The 16,621-nt window shown below is 40.1% G+C and overlaps 2 protein-coding genes across 8 annotated transcripts in view; one reads left to right on the top strand and one right to left on the bottom strand.

Annotated features, from left to right (window-relative positions):
- Positions 1-3,514, top strand: part of SMURF2 (SMAD specific E3 ubiquitin protein ligase 2) — a 117,246-nt gene extending 113,732 nt beyond the window's left edge. For both annotated transcript variants that reach the window (XM_067022227.1, XM_059046909.2), the window contains exon 19: positions 164-3,514. In XM_067022227.1, the coding sequence (XP_066878328.1) occupies positions 164-263 (100 nt within the window). In that variant the 3' untranslated portion in view covers positions 264-3,514. The remainder of the gene's footprint in view (positions 1-163) is intronic.
- A 6,634-nt stretch (positions 3,515-10,148) lies between these two features.
- Positions 10,149-16,621, bottom strand: part of CEP95 (centrosomal protein 95) — a 56,998-nt gene continuing 50,525 nt past the window's right edge. For all 6 annotated transcript variants that reach the window (XM_059047029.2, XM_067022221.1, XM_067022220.1 and 3 more), the window contains 7 exons: positions 16,280-16,409; positions 15,342-15,511; positions 15,154-15,228; positions 13,817-13,969; positions 11,118-11,264; positions 10,767-10,838; positions 10,149-10,471 (listed from right to left, as the gene is read on the bottom strand). In XM_059047029.2, the coding sequence (XP_058903012.1) occupies positions 10,295-10,471; positions 10,767-10,838; positions 11,118-11,264; positions 13,817-13,969; positions 15,154-15,228; positions 15,342-15,511; positions 16,280-16,409 (924 nt within the window). In that variant the 3' untranslated portion in view covers positions 10,149-10,294. The remainder of the gene's footprint in view (positions 10,472-10,766; positions 10,839-11,117; positions 11,265-13,816; positions 13,970-15,153; positions 15,229-15,341; positions 15,512-16,279; positions 16,410-16,621) is intronic.

Genomic DNA, 16,621 nt, shown 5'->3' with positions numbered 1-16,621 from the left:
AGCAATAATCTCTACTTGAGAGAAATATAACCTTTTTCTTGTCATTTTCTATGTGACACTAAGAGTAATGTGGCTGTATTAGGGTAAACTAATTAGTGTACACTTTCTAGGCCAGTTGACCTGTTTTGAATGAACTGTGTAAAATCTGATTGCTTATTTACAGCTTCAATCGAATAGACATTCCGCCCTATGAAAGCTATGAAAAGTTATATGAAAAGCTGCTAACAGCCATTGAAGAAACATGTGGATTTGCTGTGGAATGACAAGTTCAAGGATTTACCCAGGACTCTATTTATACCCCTGACCGACAGCCTCCTTTCAGCAGAGTTTCAAGGAACGCTGACATAAAGGAAAATGCACCCCCCTTTTTAAAAAAAATTTTAGGATACTGTGAGGGGAAAGGACAATTCTGAAATTCCTTTTCAAGGAAAAAAAGGTCTTTATGCTTTGCCATGAGGCCACATTCAGCTGCTATTTAAAATTAATATCTTGAACCTAAAGAATGCTGACTTTTCCTACATTTCCAGAGTTAGGCAGTATTCTACACTTAAAGACTACTACTATTTTTATAAAAGGTAATCTATTCAAATCGCTTCACAGATTTCAACTCTATCAAACATCAAGACAACTTCAGCAGTCGGTACAAGTCACATTTCACTTTGGTTGAATACATGATTTTGAACAGCTCCTGTATTTGCTCTTTGTAAAAAAAAATAATAAAATTATTTTGAATTATTCTACCTTTGTAAACAATTGGCTATAAAACAATCTTTAAAAAATTAAGCCATTTACATGTTTAATTACATTTTTCTATAGCAAAGCATTATATTTTAAAAGCATTATATGTTTCAACCTAGCTTAAGTGAGTCTTTTTTTATATTTTTCAAGCATGAATTCCATGGAATACAGCTATATAATTTTGGTTGTCAAATTCTTAATGCAACCATTTAGTCTGAACTTAGTAGCTTATTTGCTACAGTAAGATGCATTCAGGGGCTCCCTGTTTTTAAGAGACTTTAAAAAAATATTAATTTTTTATCTTGAATGAATATGATCGGGTATTTTGGATTTACTTTGCATCTTAAATGGAAATACTGCATTTTTATAGCTACTCAGATCATGTGGTTGGGATGGGATTTTCATTCTTTTATTGGGTCAGCTTATCTTTGATATATATACTATTTCTGTAAACCAAAGTCTCCTGTGACAAGTGCACCTAACTTATATTACATTTTAATTATGGTAAGTTTCTATCAAGTAAACCATCCTGAATCTCTGTGTTTAGCTGCTCATATTTTAATCAAATTACGAAAAGGAACAATTTTGCTCTAAAGATTATTTAGCAAGCTTAGAAAACCCTGCTTTTGCCTAACAAAATGAAGTGGGGTGGTGGGGCAGGCATGCGGTGACTAAGAAGCAAGCGACTAGCGACTCTGACTCCACCGCAGACAGTATTTTTCGTCTGAAGAGTGATTTTGCAGGTAAGGGAATCCCAGCTCGCTCGGTGTTGAAGATCAGCATTTGATTTTGAAATACCCAGATTTGGCTTTCAAGGTGTGTGGCATGTTGCATGATCCAGAAGGCAACCACAATTCTGGAGTGAGAGGTTGGAAAAATCGGAAATCATGGGTGGATTTTTAAGTTCAAGTATCAGAAATCTGCACTAGTTTTTTTTACATTGTTGTGAAATCAAGAATAGCAATTTTGATGAGATAGCTTTGTTTAAATTTTGCACCTTAATTATCAAGTGAATAAGCCCCTTGTGTTCTTTCGTTTGATGGATTGGTTTTCAGTCTGTGTTCTTGGAGCCAAGGGGCTCCTCAGAGGTGCCTCAGAAGTAATGGTTCAGAGAGGAGGGACAAAGAGAGAGGGAGAAGAAACGTAGCTGGTACTTGAGCAGGGGCCTCGAACTCCCCACCCCTCTTTACCCAGAGCAGCTCCGATTTTTCTCTTGTATATACATTGGAATTCCACGTAAGCTTTCATGGGGGCTAGGAGGGGTGGGGGGATGGGTAGAATAAAAGAGGTGGAAAATTTGCTGCTTAAAAAAATTTGAGAACTACTCCTGCCGTTTCTAAGTATTTATTTCATTCAGCCAAATTTGACAGCCACACAAGCGGGTTACAGTCATAACAGTGGGGTGGCGATGTGCTTATGCTGACCTTTTTCTTCCCACTTTGCTTTCCTACTGCATTCTTAGTAGTACCGAAGAACATCTTAAAACATACTGTTTGATTATCAGTAGTTTTCAGCTTTCACGATAGTACCTTATTGGTTGCAGGTCCATCTCTCTCTATATGAAAGCACTAGCGCAGTGTAACTGTGCCTATTATAATCTTTCAGTAATAGTAAGTACATGATGAACCCTTTAGAGAAATCATAACTGACGGATGCAGTAATAATGAAATGCTACTCTCATACTGATGTACAATATAGAGCAGGCAAATACCATCGCTTTTTGAGTGCCTTCTTAATTTTATAATAATGACTTAATAGAGCTTTAAAAGAAATAAATTACCCTCCCTTACAGTCTATGGTGTCACCAACATGATTTATAAGAACAGGATGATTTAGATTTCATTTTCAAAGTTATGTTACCTGATCACTTCTAAATAGGTGCTAAGCAAACAAAATGTGCCAATGTATCATTGAACCTTGGACTTGCACCTCATGTGTAATGTGAATATTTATTTCCACATGTCCCTCTTAGCTCGGTTTTTTCTAATCCTTCCTCTAGTTTTATTTCAGATTTGTGATATCATGTTTCCATACATTGCCTTTGCATCATGAATACTTAATTATGAACAATGGTTACTTTGTAGAGCTCATATGCAACACAGAGGTGAGTTTTGTTTCCGAGGGTCTTACTTCTTTGGTGTAAAGAGTTTTTAAATAGTGCTGTGTATAGTGTATATTTTGTTTTGCACATAGTTTGTTGCCCTGAATGGGTTTTGTTTTTACCAAGTCTTTTATTTTTTCCTTGTAATTACACTCCAGAGCACAAGTTTCCTTTCTTTTAAATACAATGTAATTTGCTTTATTTTACAACACTAAGTCTGCTTGAACTTATGGTGCATCGAGCTGATTGCATTGATGGGAGTTAGATTGTTCCAGACATCTTTACAGTTGGATAGAGCAGCTCCTTCCGCTTCTGTCCTTAGGCCGCAGCACAGTCAATGGGTGCCATTTGTAGTATTTAATGTACTTACATTAGGATGATGATTGTACCAAATGCTGAGTTGTTGTGTCTCTAGATGTAATTAGTTCACTTAATGTAATATCCTTCCTTCCCTCAAACTGACTTTAAAAACAAAGTTTTATCATTTTCATTGTATTTGTATTTATTACAGAGTGTTTTAGCTTTGATATTCTTTGTATTTTCACTCAGTTGTTACATGAGCTTTATCAATAACATCTGTATAAATGGTTTTTAAGAATTAACTATGTATGTGCCCATGCCGAAGTTGAGCAATAAAATGAATGCTGTTTGCACTGTCACAGCATCAAAGTTTTTAAAGAATATTGAGTTTATAATGAAATGTTTTGAAGAAATTTGATTGGGTCTGTGAAGAGTGACAGCATACGAGCCATAAAATGTGAAGTTTAAGATTCATGGGCCTTCCTTAGTTGATGCCTTTGTCACATGGTAGAGCCCTCAGAGGGCGCAGGACCCCCTTTTCTGTCTCCAGGTTGAGCAGGGAAGGTGCTTGTTTTCTCCTGCCATGGCACATCCTTAGGTTGGCAGTGGCTCTTGGTGGGCAATGGCCTGTAACAACTGTCACAGGCTCTGGAGGGCAGAGCTATGACCGGGGCCTCATTTGCTACCTTCGTGTTGTAAAATCCTCAAAATGAAATGCAGAAATCAGTTATATTTTTCCAAGAAGCCGTGACTTCTTGGGTCATGATTCACAATTCTATAAATATAGTAGATTAAAGTCCAGCTAAATATGTGGGTGGAAAAGAACTGGATAACGATGTTTTTTCATCAAGAATAGTCTGTGTAAGTCTCTCCACAGCACAGGCCATACAGAAAGGAATGTCTGGGAGATGGCGTGGAAGCAGTGGTGTATTAAAGTTCCAAAAGTAGGCATGGGGTCCATTTTTTACACCCTTTTGCAAAATGTATTTTTCTGCTTTGCCTCCCATTGCCAGTTTACAATTGGTTGTGATCTAAAATTTATAAATTTTTAGTACATTAAGGATTTAGTATTATCATCGATAAATTACCCAAAAGTTTGAGCAATATGTGACATTTTTCTGCTCTGTGGTGACCTGAAAGATTTGTCCTTTCATTATAATGAAGGTTAACCTTCACACCCACTGCATTTATTTGTACTTTATATCCCAAATGCTTATGGTAGTATATATGCATAGCAGAACTGAGTAGAGGTAATTATAAAGAAAAAGGGTTAAATCCCTATGTTAATATTCTTAGACAACTAGACAAATCAGATCTTTTTTTGTTTTTTTAAGGGCTTCAAATGCTTGGCTTGCTTATTTATTTATTGCTGTGTTGGGTCTTCGTTTCTGTGCGAGGGCTTTCTCTAGTTGCGGCAAGCGGGGCTCTTCATCGCGATGCGCGGGCCTCACTGTCGCGGCCTCTCTTGCGGAGCACAGGCTCCAGACGCGCAGCCTCAGTAGTTGTGGCTCACGGGCCTAGTTGCTCTGCGGCATGCGGGATCTTCCCAGACCAGGGCTCGAACCTGTGTCCCCTGCATTGACAGGCAGATTCTCAACCACTGCACCACCAGGAAAGCCCCAAATCAGATTTTTTTAAGTTATATTTCATTAAAAGGTATATGCGGGCTTCCCTGGTGGCGCAGTGGTTGAGAGTCTGCCTGCTGATGCAGGAGACACGGGTTCGTGCCCCGGTCCAGGAAGATCCCACATGCCGCGAAGCGGCTGGGCCCGTGAGCCATGGCCGCTGAGCCTGAGTGTCCGGAGCCTGTGCTCCGCAACGGGAGAGGCCACAACAGTGAGAGGCCCGCATATCACAAAAAGGAAAAAAAAAAAGGTATATGCCCTAAATGTGACTTGTTCTTTGTCCACTCAGCAAATATCTGCTGTGCTCCTACTATGTGTCCGGCTCTGTACTAGCTTTAGGGATTAGCTTTGGATGGTTGTTTGTTAAAAAACTGAACTTCCAAACTAGTGCTTCTAGCGTATGTCTCGGTAGACGCTGAAGTGCAAACTGAGGTACTCAGAACTCAGTTTGTGTACAGCAAAGTTGGTCATGACGGGACCACAGGATTAAATACCTCACGTAAGCAAGGCTTCAAATCCCAGACTTGGTTTTTAAAACAGTTGGTTTTGTTCCCCCATCCCCCTTTCCCCATGACATCTCAGATCCTAGCATACCTTTTGTGGATATTTGGGCTGGTTTTATCTAGGTTATCAAAATAGTCTGAGCTGTAAACCCCATTTTTCTCTTACAGTGTTTTATAAGCAAAGGAGGTAGAGAGGCAGCTGTAGCAGCCTGTGGGGTGGGTAAGCGATCCATCCAAGATTTTCCTCCTGCTGACTTAAGTGTTTATAAAGTCTTTTGATTTTCAGCCCAGGAAAGTAAAGATGGAGAGCACATCACACTCAACCTTTGAGACCACTCACTCCCAAAGACGATGCTGGCATGGCAAGAAGGTGGAGAACCATTGACACCAGAAGGACAAAGTTTTGCTTTTTAACTGAGGTACAACTGACATACCACATTATATTAACTTCAGGTATACACCATACTGATTTGATATTTGTGAAATGATCACAATTAGTCTAACATCCATCACCACACAGTCATAAAATTTTCTTTTTCTTGTGATGAGAACTTTTAAGATCTGTCTTAGCAACTTTCAAATATGCAATACATTGTTAGCTATACTCACCATGCTGTACAATACATCCCTATGACCTATTTTATAATTGAAAGTTTATACCTTTTGGCCTCTCTTCACCCATTTTGCTCATTCCCCATCTCTGGCAACCACCAGTCTGTTCTCTGTATCTATGAGCTTGGTTTTGGGGGGTGGGTTTGTTTTTGTTGTTGTAAATTCCACATATAAGTGAGATCATATGGTGTTTGTCTTATTTTACTTAGCATAATGCCCTCAAGGTCTATTGTGTTGCAAATGACAAGATTTCCTCCCCCCCGCCCCCCGGTATGCGGGCCTCTCACTGTTGTGGCCTCTCCCGTTGTGGAGCACAGGCTCCGGACGTGCAAGCCTAGCGGCCATGGCTCACGGGTCCAGCTGCTCCGCGGCATGTGGGATCTTCCCGGACCGGGGCACAAACCTGTGTCCCCTGCATCGGCAGGCGGATTCTCAACCACTGCGCCACCAGGGAAGCCCAAGATTTCCTTTTTTAAAAAAAACAGCTGAATAAATATTTCATTGTGTGTACATACACCACATTTTCTTTATCCATTCATTCATTGGTGGACTTTTAGGTTGTTTCTGTATCTTGGCTATTGTGTATAATGCTTCAGTGAACATGGGGGTGCAGATAGCTTTTCCAGTCAGTGTTTTCATTTTCTTCAGATAAATACCCAGAAGTGAAATTGCTGAGTCATATGTTAGGTCTGTTTTAAATTTCTTGAGGAACCTCCACAGTGGCTGCACCGATTTATATTCCCACCAACAGTGCACCAGGGTTCCCTTTTCTCTACGTATTTGTCCAAACACTTCTTTTTGGTAACAGCCAGCCAAACGGTTATGAGGTGATCTCTCATTGTGATTTTGATATGTGGTTTTGTTTTGCATTTCCCTGATGATTAGTGTTGTTTGAGCACCTTTTCATGTACCTGTTGACCCTACCCTCAGTATATCTTCTTTGGAAAAACATCTATTCGGTTCCTCTGCCCATTTTATAATTAGATTGTTTGCTGTTGAGTTGTGTGCTTTATGTATTTTGGATATTAATCCCTTATCAGATGTCTGATTTGCAAATATTTTCCCCCATTCAGTGATTGCCTTTTCATTTTGTTGATGGTTTGCTTTGCTGTGCAGAAGCTTTTTGGTTTGATGTAGTCCCACTTGATTTTTGCTTTTGGTGTCAAATCCAAAAAGAATCATTGCCTGGACCGATGTGAGCTTACCGCCTTTTTCTTCTAGGAGTTTTATGGTTCCAGGTCTTAAAGTCTTAATCCATTCTGAGTTAATTATTTGTGTATGGTTAAGACAGTGGTCCAGCATCATTCTTTTGCATGTGGCTGTTCAGTTTTCCCAACAGTATTTATTAAAGAGACTGTCCTTTCCCTGTTGTATACTCTTGGCTCACTTGCCAATTGATTATATATTCGTGGGTTTATTTTGGGCTCTCTGTTCTGTCCCATTAATTTTGTGTCTTTTTGCCAATACCATGCTGTTTTGAGTACTGTAGCTTTGTAATACAGTTTGAAAACCAGGGAGCCTCATGCCTCCAGCTTTGTTCTTCAGGGGGCAACGTTTTAAATGCAGTTCAAATTTAATGTTTTTTTTTAAGATAAACTGCTCACATCAGTCAAATTCTGGGTAATGGTTCAAATGGCTTGAAATGCCAGATAAAACATGTTTTCAGCATGTCTGGATTTGGGATCTAATTGATAACTCTCTAAGATGCAGCTTAAACCCCAATTTTGGATTCCTTCTTTACACCATTTCTCTTAATGACATCATCTTATGTCTGCCCTGCCTGTCTTTCTCCCATTGCAGACTCCCCCTAACCATTTTTCAATGTGATGCCTCTTTCCATTGCGAATAAATTTCCCCTACACCTTTAGTTCCCTCACTGAAGGCTCTATTCTCCTGCCTTACCTCAACACAGGTTCTCTCTTTTCCTTCTTACATTTTATAGGAGACGCAGGTAACTTCTCCAGTGCCCCACGTGATATAGTAATGCATATACACAGCTAGACATACATAGTTTTAAAAAAAACCATAGTTCTCATTACAAGTTAAAAAAAATCTGTGTGAGGTAACAGATGTTAACTAAACTTGAATCATTTCATGCATTTATCAAATCACTGATATATAAAACTGTGTAAGTTTAAGGTATATGTCAATTATATCATTAAAACTGGGGGAGGGTGACTGTTCATCACCCTTTCCCCTCATCCCTAGTCTTGCTTTCCAGAAGCTACTATTCCTAAACTTTGTCAGCTCTTCTGGTATTTCCGCATTTCTAAATGATATGGTTAATAGCACACTTAATTTTAGAGTCTGGTTTTTTTGGGGGGTGGGGTAGGGGGATATTTAAAGATTTAGTTCTTCCACCAACCACCTCATTCTGTAACACCTCCACCCCCACCCTATACAGTTATAGTTAAGTTACAGTTCTAAATAACTTTTCAAATGTGTGACCATGATGTGCTTTTCCTGAGTTCTTCTGGGAAAACTGGATTCACGTACAATCCTCTCCACTGGTACTTGGATAGCAACACCCCTCCACTTGCTGAGTTAGTTACCACTTCGTTTGTTTTCTATTTTTCAAAAATGCATTGGCATCTTTTATTTTTGTTTCCTCTCCTATTCTTTGACCTTTGCTTGGCAGTCCCATCCCTTTCCTGGTAAATTCCCTCACTTATTCTTCTTTTTGGTTATTCCCAGTTAATTAGTTTGGTAAAGAGCTAGCAGAAGAGTCCTCCTAAAACATTAAAAAAAAAATTAAAACAAGTGTAACGATGCCTTTATAACAAATTCAAATCATATATTAAGCAGAGTGAAAGCTTATATAATCTACCAGAGTCTCAACTACTATTACATTTGGGGACTGTTCTTCCAGATCTTTTCTGCATTGTATTGATTATACTGCATTATATATGAGATACCCGTTCATACCACAGCTTTTTAAAGATTTGCTCATTTTACCCAAGGATATAGCGTATTTTTTTAAAAAATTTATTTTTGGCTGCATTGTGTCTTCGTTGCTGCTGCACATGGGCTTTCTCTAGTTGCGGCAAGCGGGGGCTACTCTTTGTTGCAGTGCGCGGGCTTCTCATTGCAGTGGCTTCTCTTGTGGTGGTGCACGGGCTTCAGTAGTTGTGGTTTGTGGGCTCTAGACTGCAGGCTCAGTAGTTGCGGCATACTGGCTTAGTTGCTCTGTGGCATGTGGGATCTTCCGGGATCTTCCCGGACCAGGGATTGAACCCGTGTCCCCTGCACTGGCAGGCGGATTCTTAACCACTGTGCCACCAGGGAAGTCCCTAGTGTGTATCTTTCTATCTAGAAGTTCTTAATCATTTTTCTCTAGCATTTTTAGAACTTATGTTCTAGCTCTTGTGCATTTCCCCCATCCTGTCCATTCACCTGCACTGATTAACTTGTCACTATATATGTATTGCAGCTATCTGCATGTCTCTCCTTCATGATGCTCCAAATTTGGCCATCTTCCAAGTCTTTAACCCAGGAAGCCCCTGCCTACCTACAGGCCCTACACTGTCAGCTGCCAATTCCAAAAGGGCAGCACTTGGGACCACAGCACTGGATACAGCTGCCTACTCTTTAATGCAGGATAATCAGATCCCACCCCATCACGCCTCCTGGCCTCTATTATTGTTCATATATGTTATTCCCTATATGCCCTAATGGGAACCTCTCCTCCCTTCCAATCCTTTCCTGGTGCCCTCTGCTGTTCTCTGGCTTTGATCAGTAACTCCCCGTATGCTCAATTGCTCTGAAGCCTCCCTCCAGCTCCTGGCCTTCACTGAAGCCCTCCTCTCCAGGAAGGACACCACCCTTGAGTGGGTTTTTCTTCTTCCTCATCTGCCCCCATACTAGAAATAGGGTTGGTGTACTCTTGCCCACTTCAAGTCCATTATGCCTCCTTCCCACCTGCAATCACTAGTGCTCTTTTGAGCACCAAGGGCCTTACACCTGTCACCCCTCCCAGCAGATTGACAGAAGCCATAATGCATAAATTCTCATCTTCTAGCCTCCATGTGAAAAAGCTACACACACTTAACCATTGTATCTTTAAGGTTTAACCCTAAGTAAGTCCCACCTCTAATGACAAGCCCACACTTTAGCTCTTTTTTGATTTAGAGATCTTTTTTTGGGGTCCTCAAGTGCTACTTTTTTTTACTGTTTTTGTTCACCTACAGCAATAGGCTTCAGGAGCTGGCTGCTCAGTTGCTTTCGTGCACCTCTTTTAAAGTTTTAGGTCATAAATTCAAAGCAATAAACTTTAAGAAAACAATTTTTATTTTAAAAGTTATTTCATAAAAAGTATTAGAGTCGGTATATAGATAAGTTATTTAGTCTGGGTTAGCTTGTTTACCAGGGCAGAGCTAGAACTGGGCCAGTAGAGTCCACATTTAGGAAGTCTGGCCTCATAGGAAGGGATTTTTACTGTACTGAAAGGAAGCCAGATGAAGCCGAGATTTGAAGCGCTCAGCTTCCAGTTCCTGGAAGAAAGCATCATCGTCGTTCTGTGTTATCATGTACTGCAGCCGTTGAATTTCCTTCTCCATCTTAGATCTCAGTTCCCTCTTTACCTTATACAACATCTAAAAGAGAATTCATGTCATCCTGCTATTCACAGCACTGATCCAGGCCCTCATGTATTTTTATTCCCTCTCCACCCTTCCTGCTCATCAAGCTTCTTGCAGTAATTTTAATAATTTCTAATAATTTCGCAGCAGCTCTTACGGAGACCTGAACAGGTAAAGTTAAAATCACAGAATACATGTTTTGAATCATAGATCGATCCGATCTTATAGTATCCTCTCCATTCCCCTTAAAGTGTAGTACATCCATTTCGTAAAAATGTAAATGAATGATTTCTATCTTGTTAATTATTACCTGGGCCTGGGATTTCTCTCTGGCTTTGAGCTCTTGACGTTCCTGTGATATGGCTTCTGCCAGCAATGAAAACTGTTTACAGGGAAGAGAAAAAAACATATTTGTAGTCTAAATGTAACAATTCTTATGTTCATAGGCTTAAAATCTTTATTTTAATGGAAATAGGGCAATATTCTGTACTGTGGTCAAGCACTAGCTTATTTTACCTTAAATTTCAGTCAGTCCAACCTGTATAGTGACAAGTTCTGAATTAATGTGGAGGCTTACTTGTTCAGCAGACTAAGCTGATGTCTGACACCGGGCGGTCAGGATTAAGCATGTCAGAATGTAAACTAGCAGTGGTGAACCCACCTGGTCTTTATAGTAGTTCTCCATTGAGTCCAGTTCATTTTGGTGCTGTCTCTTTTGTTCCTCTCGCTTTTCTTTGGCATAGTTTCTTAGGTCTCGTAATCTTTGCTTTTGAATTTGTAAACCTTCTTCAAACAGTTTCTTAAATATCTGCCAGTTATTTAGTCAGAAAAAATAGTTATGGTGAATTTTCATGGAGTAATAAAATTCTGCCCAACTAGAGGTATGTAAAAAATCTTTGTGAAATACAATCAGTATAAAGTAACAGCTTTATTGAGATATAATTCACGTACTATAAAATTCACCCTTCTAAGATGTATCAATCAGTAGATTTTACTATATTCAGAGTTGAGCAACCATCACCACTAACTGCAGAACATCTGTTTCACTCCAAAAAGAAACCCCATAACCATTAGCAGCCTCCCCCTAGCAATCACTACTCCACTTTCTATGCCTATAGATTTACCTATTGTGGACATTTCATATAAATGGTATCATATAGTATGTGGCCTTTTGTATCTGGCTTCTTTCACTTAGCATAATTTTTCACGGTTCATCTATATTATAGCATGAATCACTACGAAATTTTTTTTTCATTGCCACATAATACTCTACTGTATGGATATATCATACTTTATCAATTCACCAACTGACAGACATTGTTTCCTCTTGGCTGTTATAAACAGTGCTGCTGTGAACATCTGTGTATAGTTACCTAGGAGTAGAAGTGCTAAATCATATGTTTAACCTTTTGAAGAACTGCCAGACTGTATTCCAAAGTGGTTGCACCATTTTATAACCCCACCAGCCCTGCATGTGTGTTCCAACTTCTCTACATCCTTGCCAGCATTTTTTTATTTTAGCCATCTTAGTGGGTGAGAGTTTACCTCATTGTGGGTCTGATTTGTATTTCTTAAATGACTAATGGTATTCAGCATCTTTTCCTGTATCCCAAAGAGTCTTTACTACTTTCAGAGAAGCACTCTCCAGCAGCCATGAATATAGGAAAAGAACCCCGGAGTAGAAACAAATACTGCATGTGCACCTGTGCTTAACTGAGGGCCATGTGGTTACCACCTAACTAGGCCACAGGTACACAACTTGTTCAAAGGATTCGGATATGCTCACTTGTCCTCCACTGACTGATCAAGAATTCTTACTAAAGTACAGTCATGCATTCATCAGCCGGCAGTATTGCCTTAGTGTCAAGTTACTTAACCTCTCAAAGCCTTAGTAGTATCCTCTAGAAATGAGGATAATAGTACGACCCACTTCAGAGTATTTAGTCCCGTTAAGTATAATTACCTTAATGTTTTACTCTAGAGATGAAATTTATTGCTAGTTTGGAATCCCAAGCTTGATTAGGATGAGATAGCAAATACCTTGTGGAAAGATCTCACAGCATATCTGTCCTACATTATTTTCCTGGTTTTGAGTGGAATCCGAGGTCATCTAATCACACCTTAAATTCCTGTCTCTTACAACATGCTCCCAAACCCCTAAAGCAGGTGTCCTGGAGAAGTACCGACACTTGGAAGGTCAGAGGGAATTAAGACCTCACATTAAGATAAGGACAGTAGAGAAATACAGAGAAGAGGAATATGAAAAGATGCTCAACTTCACTAATTATTAGAGAAATGCAAACCAAAACTACAATGAGGTATCACCTCACACCAGTCAGAATGGCCATCATTAAAAAGTCTACCAATAAATGCTGGAGAGGGTGTGGTGAAAAGGGAACCCTCCTACACTGCTGGTGGGAATGTAAGTTGGTGCAGCCCACTATGGAAAACAGTATGGAGGCTCCTCAGAAAAACTAAAATCAGAATTACCATATGATCCAGAAATTGCACTCCCAAGCATATATCCGGACAAAACTAATTTGAAAAGATACATGAACCCCTGTGTTCACTGCAGCACTATTCACAATAGCCAAGACATGGAAACAACCTAAATGTCCATCAACAGATGAATGGATAAAGATGTGGTATTTATATACAATGGAATATTACTCAGCCATTAAAAAGAACAAAATAATGCCATTTGCAGCAACATGGATGCAATTAGTGATTATCATACTAAGTGAAGTCAGAAAGACAAATACCGTAAGATACCACTTATCTGTGCAATCTAAAATATGACACAAATGAACCAAACAGAAACAGACTCACAGACATAGAGAACAGACTGGTGGCTGCCAAGGGAGAGAGGGCTGAGGGAGGGGGTTGGGGGAAGGATGGAGTGGGACATTGGGGTTAGCAGATGCAAGCTTCTATATATAGGATGGATAAACAACAGGTCCTACTGTATAGCACAGAGAACTATATTCAGTATCCTACGATAAACCATAATGGAAAAGAATATATAAAAATAATGTGTATATATGTATAATATATATACATGTATATATAGGTATCATATATATTCATATATATATGAATCACTGCTGTGTAGCAGTAATTACATTGTAAACCAACTACAATTTAAAAAAAAGACAAGGGCAGTAGAGACAGAGTAGACTGGGATGCACTATGGGGGTAATAAAACGAGGTGTGGGCAAGTCTGAACTCTAGCCAGCAATTTTGGACTTGCATTTGGATTTTGGATTCACACTGGGACAAGAGTCACAAAGAAGGTGGTCCTAAAAGGTAACAGACAAAATTTGCCTTCTTAACTGGATTGGACAGAAAAGCAATATTTACCATTTCTTCCCGGGTCCTCATTCTCATCATTTTTGAATGCAACTGAACTCTATAATCATCATAATATTTTCGGGCACGAACAGTCTGCTGCCGATTTTGTTTTATCTTTGATTGGGTCAACTTCTGCCTATGAATGCAGTCCTTGAAGTCTTGCTAAGAAAGGGAAGGGGAAAAAGAGGTAAGAACAAGAAGAAGACAGACTCCGGTGTTCTCATCTGTCCCACTCCCCAACACAATGTCTTCAGGCAGTGAGCTGGGTACGGAGGGCCAGTAGCCTGCTGGCTGGGCACACAGTGTGAAGGCCTGTCCACCCTCAGAAATCCTTGAGTCTTTAGTAGGTTCATCACCTCGGTCAGAAGAGCTGCCCCACAGCCCCGTGGTTTGGACTCCACGCTCCCACTGCAGGGGTACAGGTTCAATCCCTGGTCAGGGAACTAAGATCCCATATGCTGCACAGACAAAAAAAAGAGCTGCCCCAATAAGCCCCCAAGGCTGCAGAGCAGCAACAATCCTCATGGACTGAGAATCTCATCTCCCCATTTCACCAGGGAGTCAGCTCAGCCATACCCAGATGCCTGCTTAAAAGAAGTAGAAAACTGGCACCCTCAAAGATGTTCACACAGAGCTTGAGTTAACAAGTTATCTATATCAAAACTAAGGAAATTAGGTGATATCTTAGCAAAGTAGTGAGGGTGAAATGAAGTCATGTACACAAAGCCTTCAACTAGGTGTCCAGACACTTGTTTTCTTTTCCCCCACACCAGAGTCCCACACGCAGTTCCTGATGGCTTCCCCTTCTTTCTCTGGAACTGCTTAGAATTATAGTTCTCATTGCTTATCTCTTTGCTCAAGTTTCTTCCTCTGGCTTATTGTCTTTGATCTCTGTCCTCCCCCTTCATGATACTCAGAGGATAATGTTGACTACGTACGATTCTTAGTCCAAATTACAATGGAGGCATAGACAACCTCAGCTTTCTATTTGGGACCTGAGAAAGAAGGGAGAGGACAAAAAACACTACGTTATAACTACCTGGTACCTCGAAGAGTCTTGGAGGTAGAGACAGACCTGGATTAAAATCTCAACCTTGCCCTTGCTGATTATGGTGGGACCCAGGGCAAGTTAACATCTCAAAGCTTCAGGTTTTCCATTTCATAGAAAACATTTCTTTTATGTTACTATAAAGACTAAATGAAACTGTGTATATAAAGTATCTAGCACCTTACCCTCTCATCAATTTTGGTTAAAGCCTAAATGTTTCCACAGGTCAGTGTAAGAGGTATGAGTCAGTGGGGATATTGCCCAGCTGGTACAAATAAAAGTAATTAATATAACTTACCAGTCTCTTGTTGTGTTCATATTCTTTCTTGATAAGCACAGTAAGGAGGTCGTGCCTTCTCAAGGCTTCTTCTATCTTTAAGTGGGATACAAGGAAACGAGGTTAATAATTCTATTCACTATATTATCAAGGATAAGCTCTGCACCTTTTTGGTTTATATTCCTATGCTTAATTGACAGTTATCTTACTTCATCCTGGAGTTTCTTCTTTGATCGATTTTCTCTATATGCATCTTTTTTGAGCTGTTCAACCTGTGCAATTTGCTGTTTCCACATTTTGCTTAGTGTTTGACCAGAAACATAGAGAAATGGAAACTGCTCCAGCATCAGGGGCAGGAGACTGTGTTCATGCACTTTCACTGCAAGGTAAAAAAAAAAAGATGCTCTTAACCTGAGAAACTCGCTGACAGCTTTTAAGAAGATTTCTTATCATCCCACCTTCCTGGGAGATCAAAGCTTATCTAAGTGATGTGGTTCTGAGCCTGAAAAGAACAATTCTAAAAGTGTGTTATTACTTTTGCATTCCTTCTGATTGGGATAGCCAATTACTAGTAAGGATAAAAATAACCTCAACATTTCTGACTGATGCCATGCTGGTTTTGTAAAGTCCATCCGAACTGCTCAGCTGATTCAGCGCCTGGGGTGGATGCTGTGTGTGTGGTCAAACTGCCTCCCAGGAGGGCTGAGGAGTCTAAGTCTCTGTCTGATGGGATGTAGTTAGAAGGCCAGTGGTCTCTGAAACTGTACCCTGGCACCAACTGTCAATATAACAGGAGCTGGAGAGGCCCTCTGCTTGCTTTGGAGCATCCCTTTGGTTCTACCAACTTCACAGAAACAAAAGACATCCAGCATGAGTGAGCAGAGTGCAGCTAAAGCTGGAACAGCTGGTCACAGCCATCACATTCCTTTGGTGCCAATATATTGGTATATATTTAAGAGTTTTGGAGAAATGCCTCATTTAAGAGTTTTATCTCTCTTTACAGAAATGTAGCATATGGCAGTGAGAAAAGAGGGAACTTTCTCCAGCTGACTGGTAGATGCTGGTTCTCAGCGCTGTGTCCTTGGCATGTAGCACACACTTTCAAAGGATGCCAGTTTTCCATAAAGTACAATTTTGTGGTTCTTACTTGGAACTGCTTTATTTGGCTTCGGCAAGCCACCTCTTGGAGCTGGAGTTGTGGTTTTTCTAGAGTAAATCTTCCAGGGCTGACTACGTTTTGGAGTTCCTTTATGAACAGTTTCTCTGTATATTTTTTCCTTAGGAGCAGATATAAAACAGAATAGAAATGAGAAGTCTAATAACTCTTTCATACATCATCTTAAATATTACATAGGGACAAAAATAGCTAACATAATCCCCAGGCAAACCACCTTACTTCAAATTTATACAGTCTGGGGACGTTGCTGGTGGCACAGTGGTTAAGAATCCACCTGCCAATGCAGGGGACACGGGTTCGAGCCCCGGTCCA

Source organism: Kogia breviceps, chromosome 19 (genome assembly GCF_026419965.1).
Source record: "Kogia breviceps isolate mKogBre1 chromosome 19, mKogBre1 haplotype 1, whole genome shotgun sequence".
Classification (NCBI taxonomy): Eukaryota; Metazoa; Chordata; class Mammalia; order Artiodactyla; family Physeteridae; genus Kogia; species Kogia breviceps.
The sequence above is the reverse complement of the archived record's forward strand: the minus strand, read 5'-3'. Positions and strand labels throughout refer to the sequence as shown.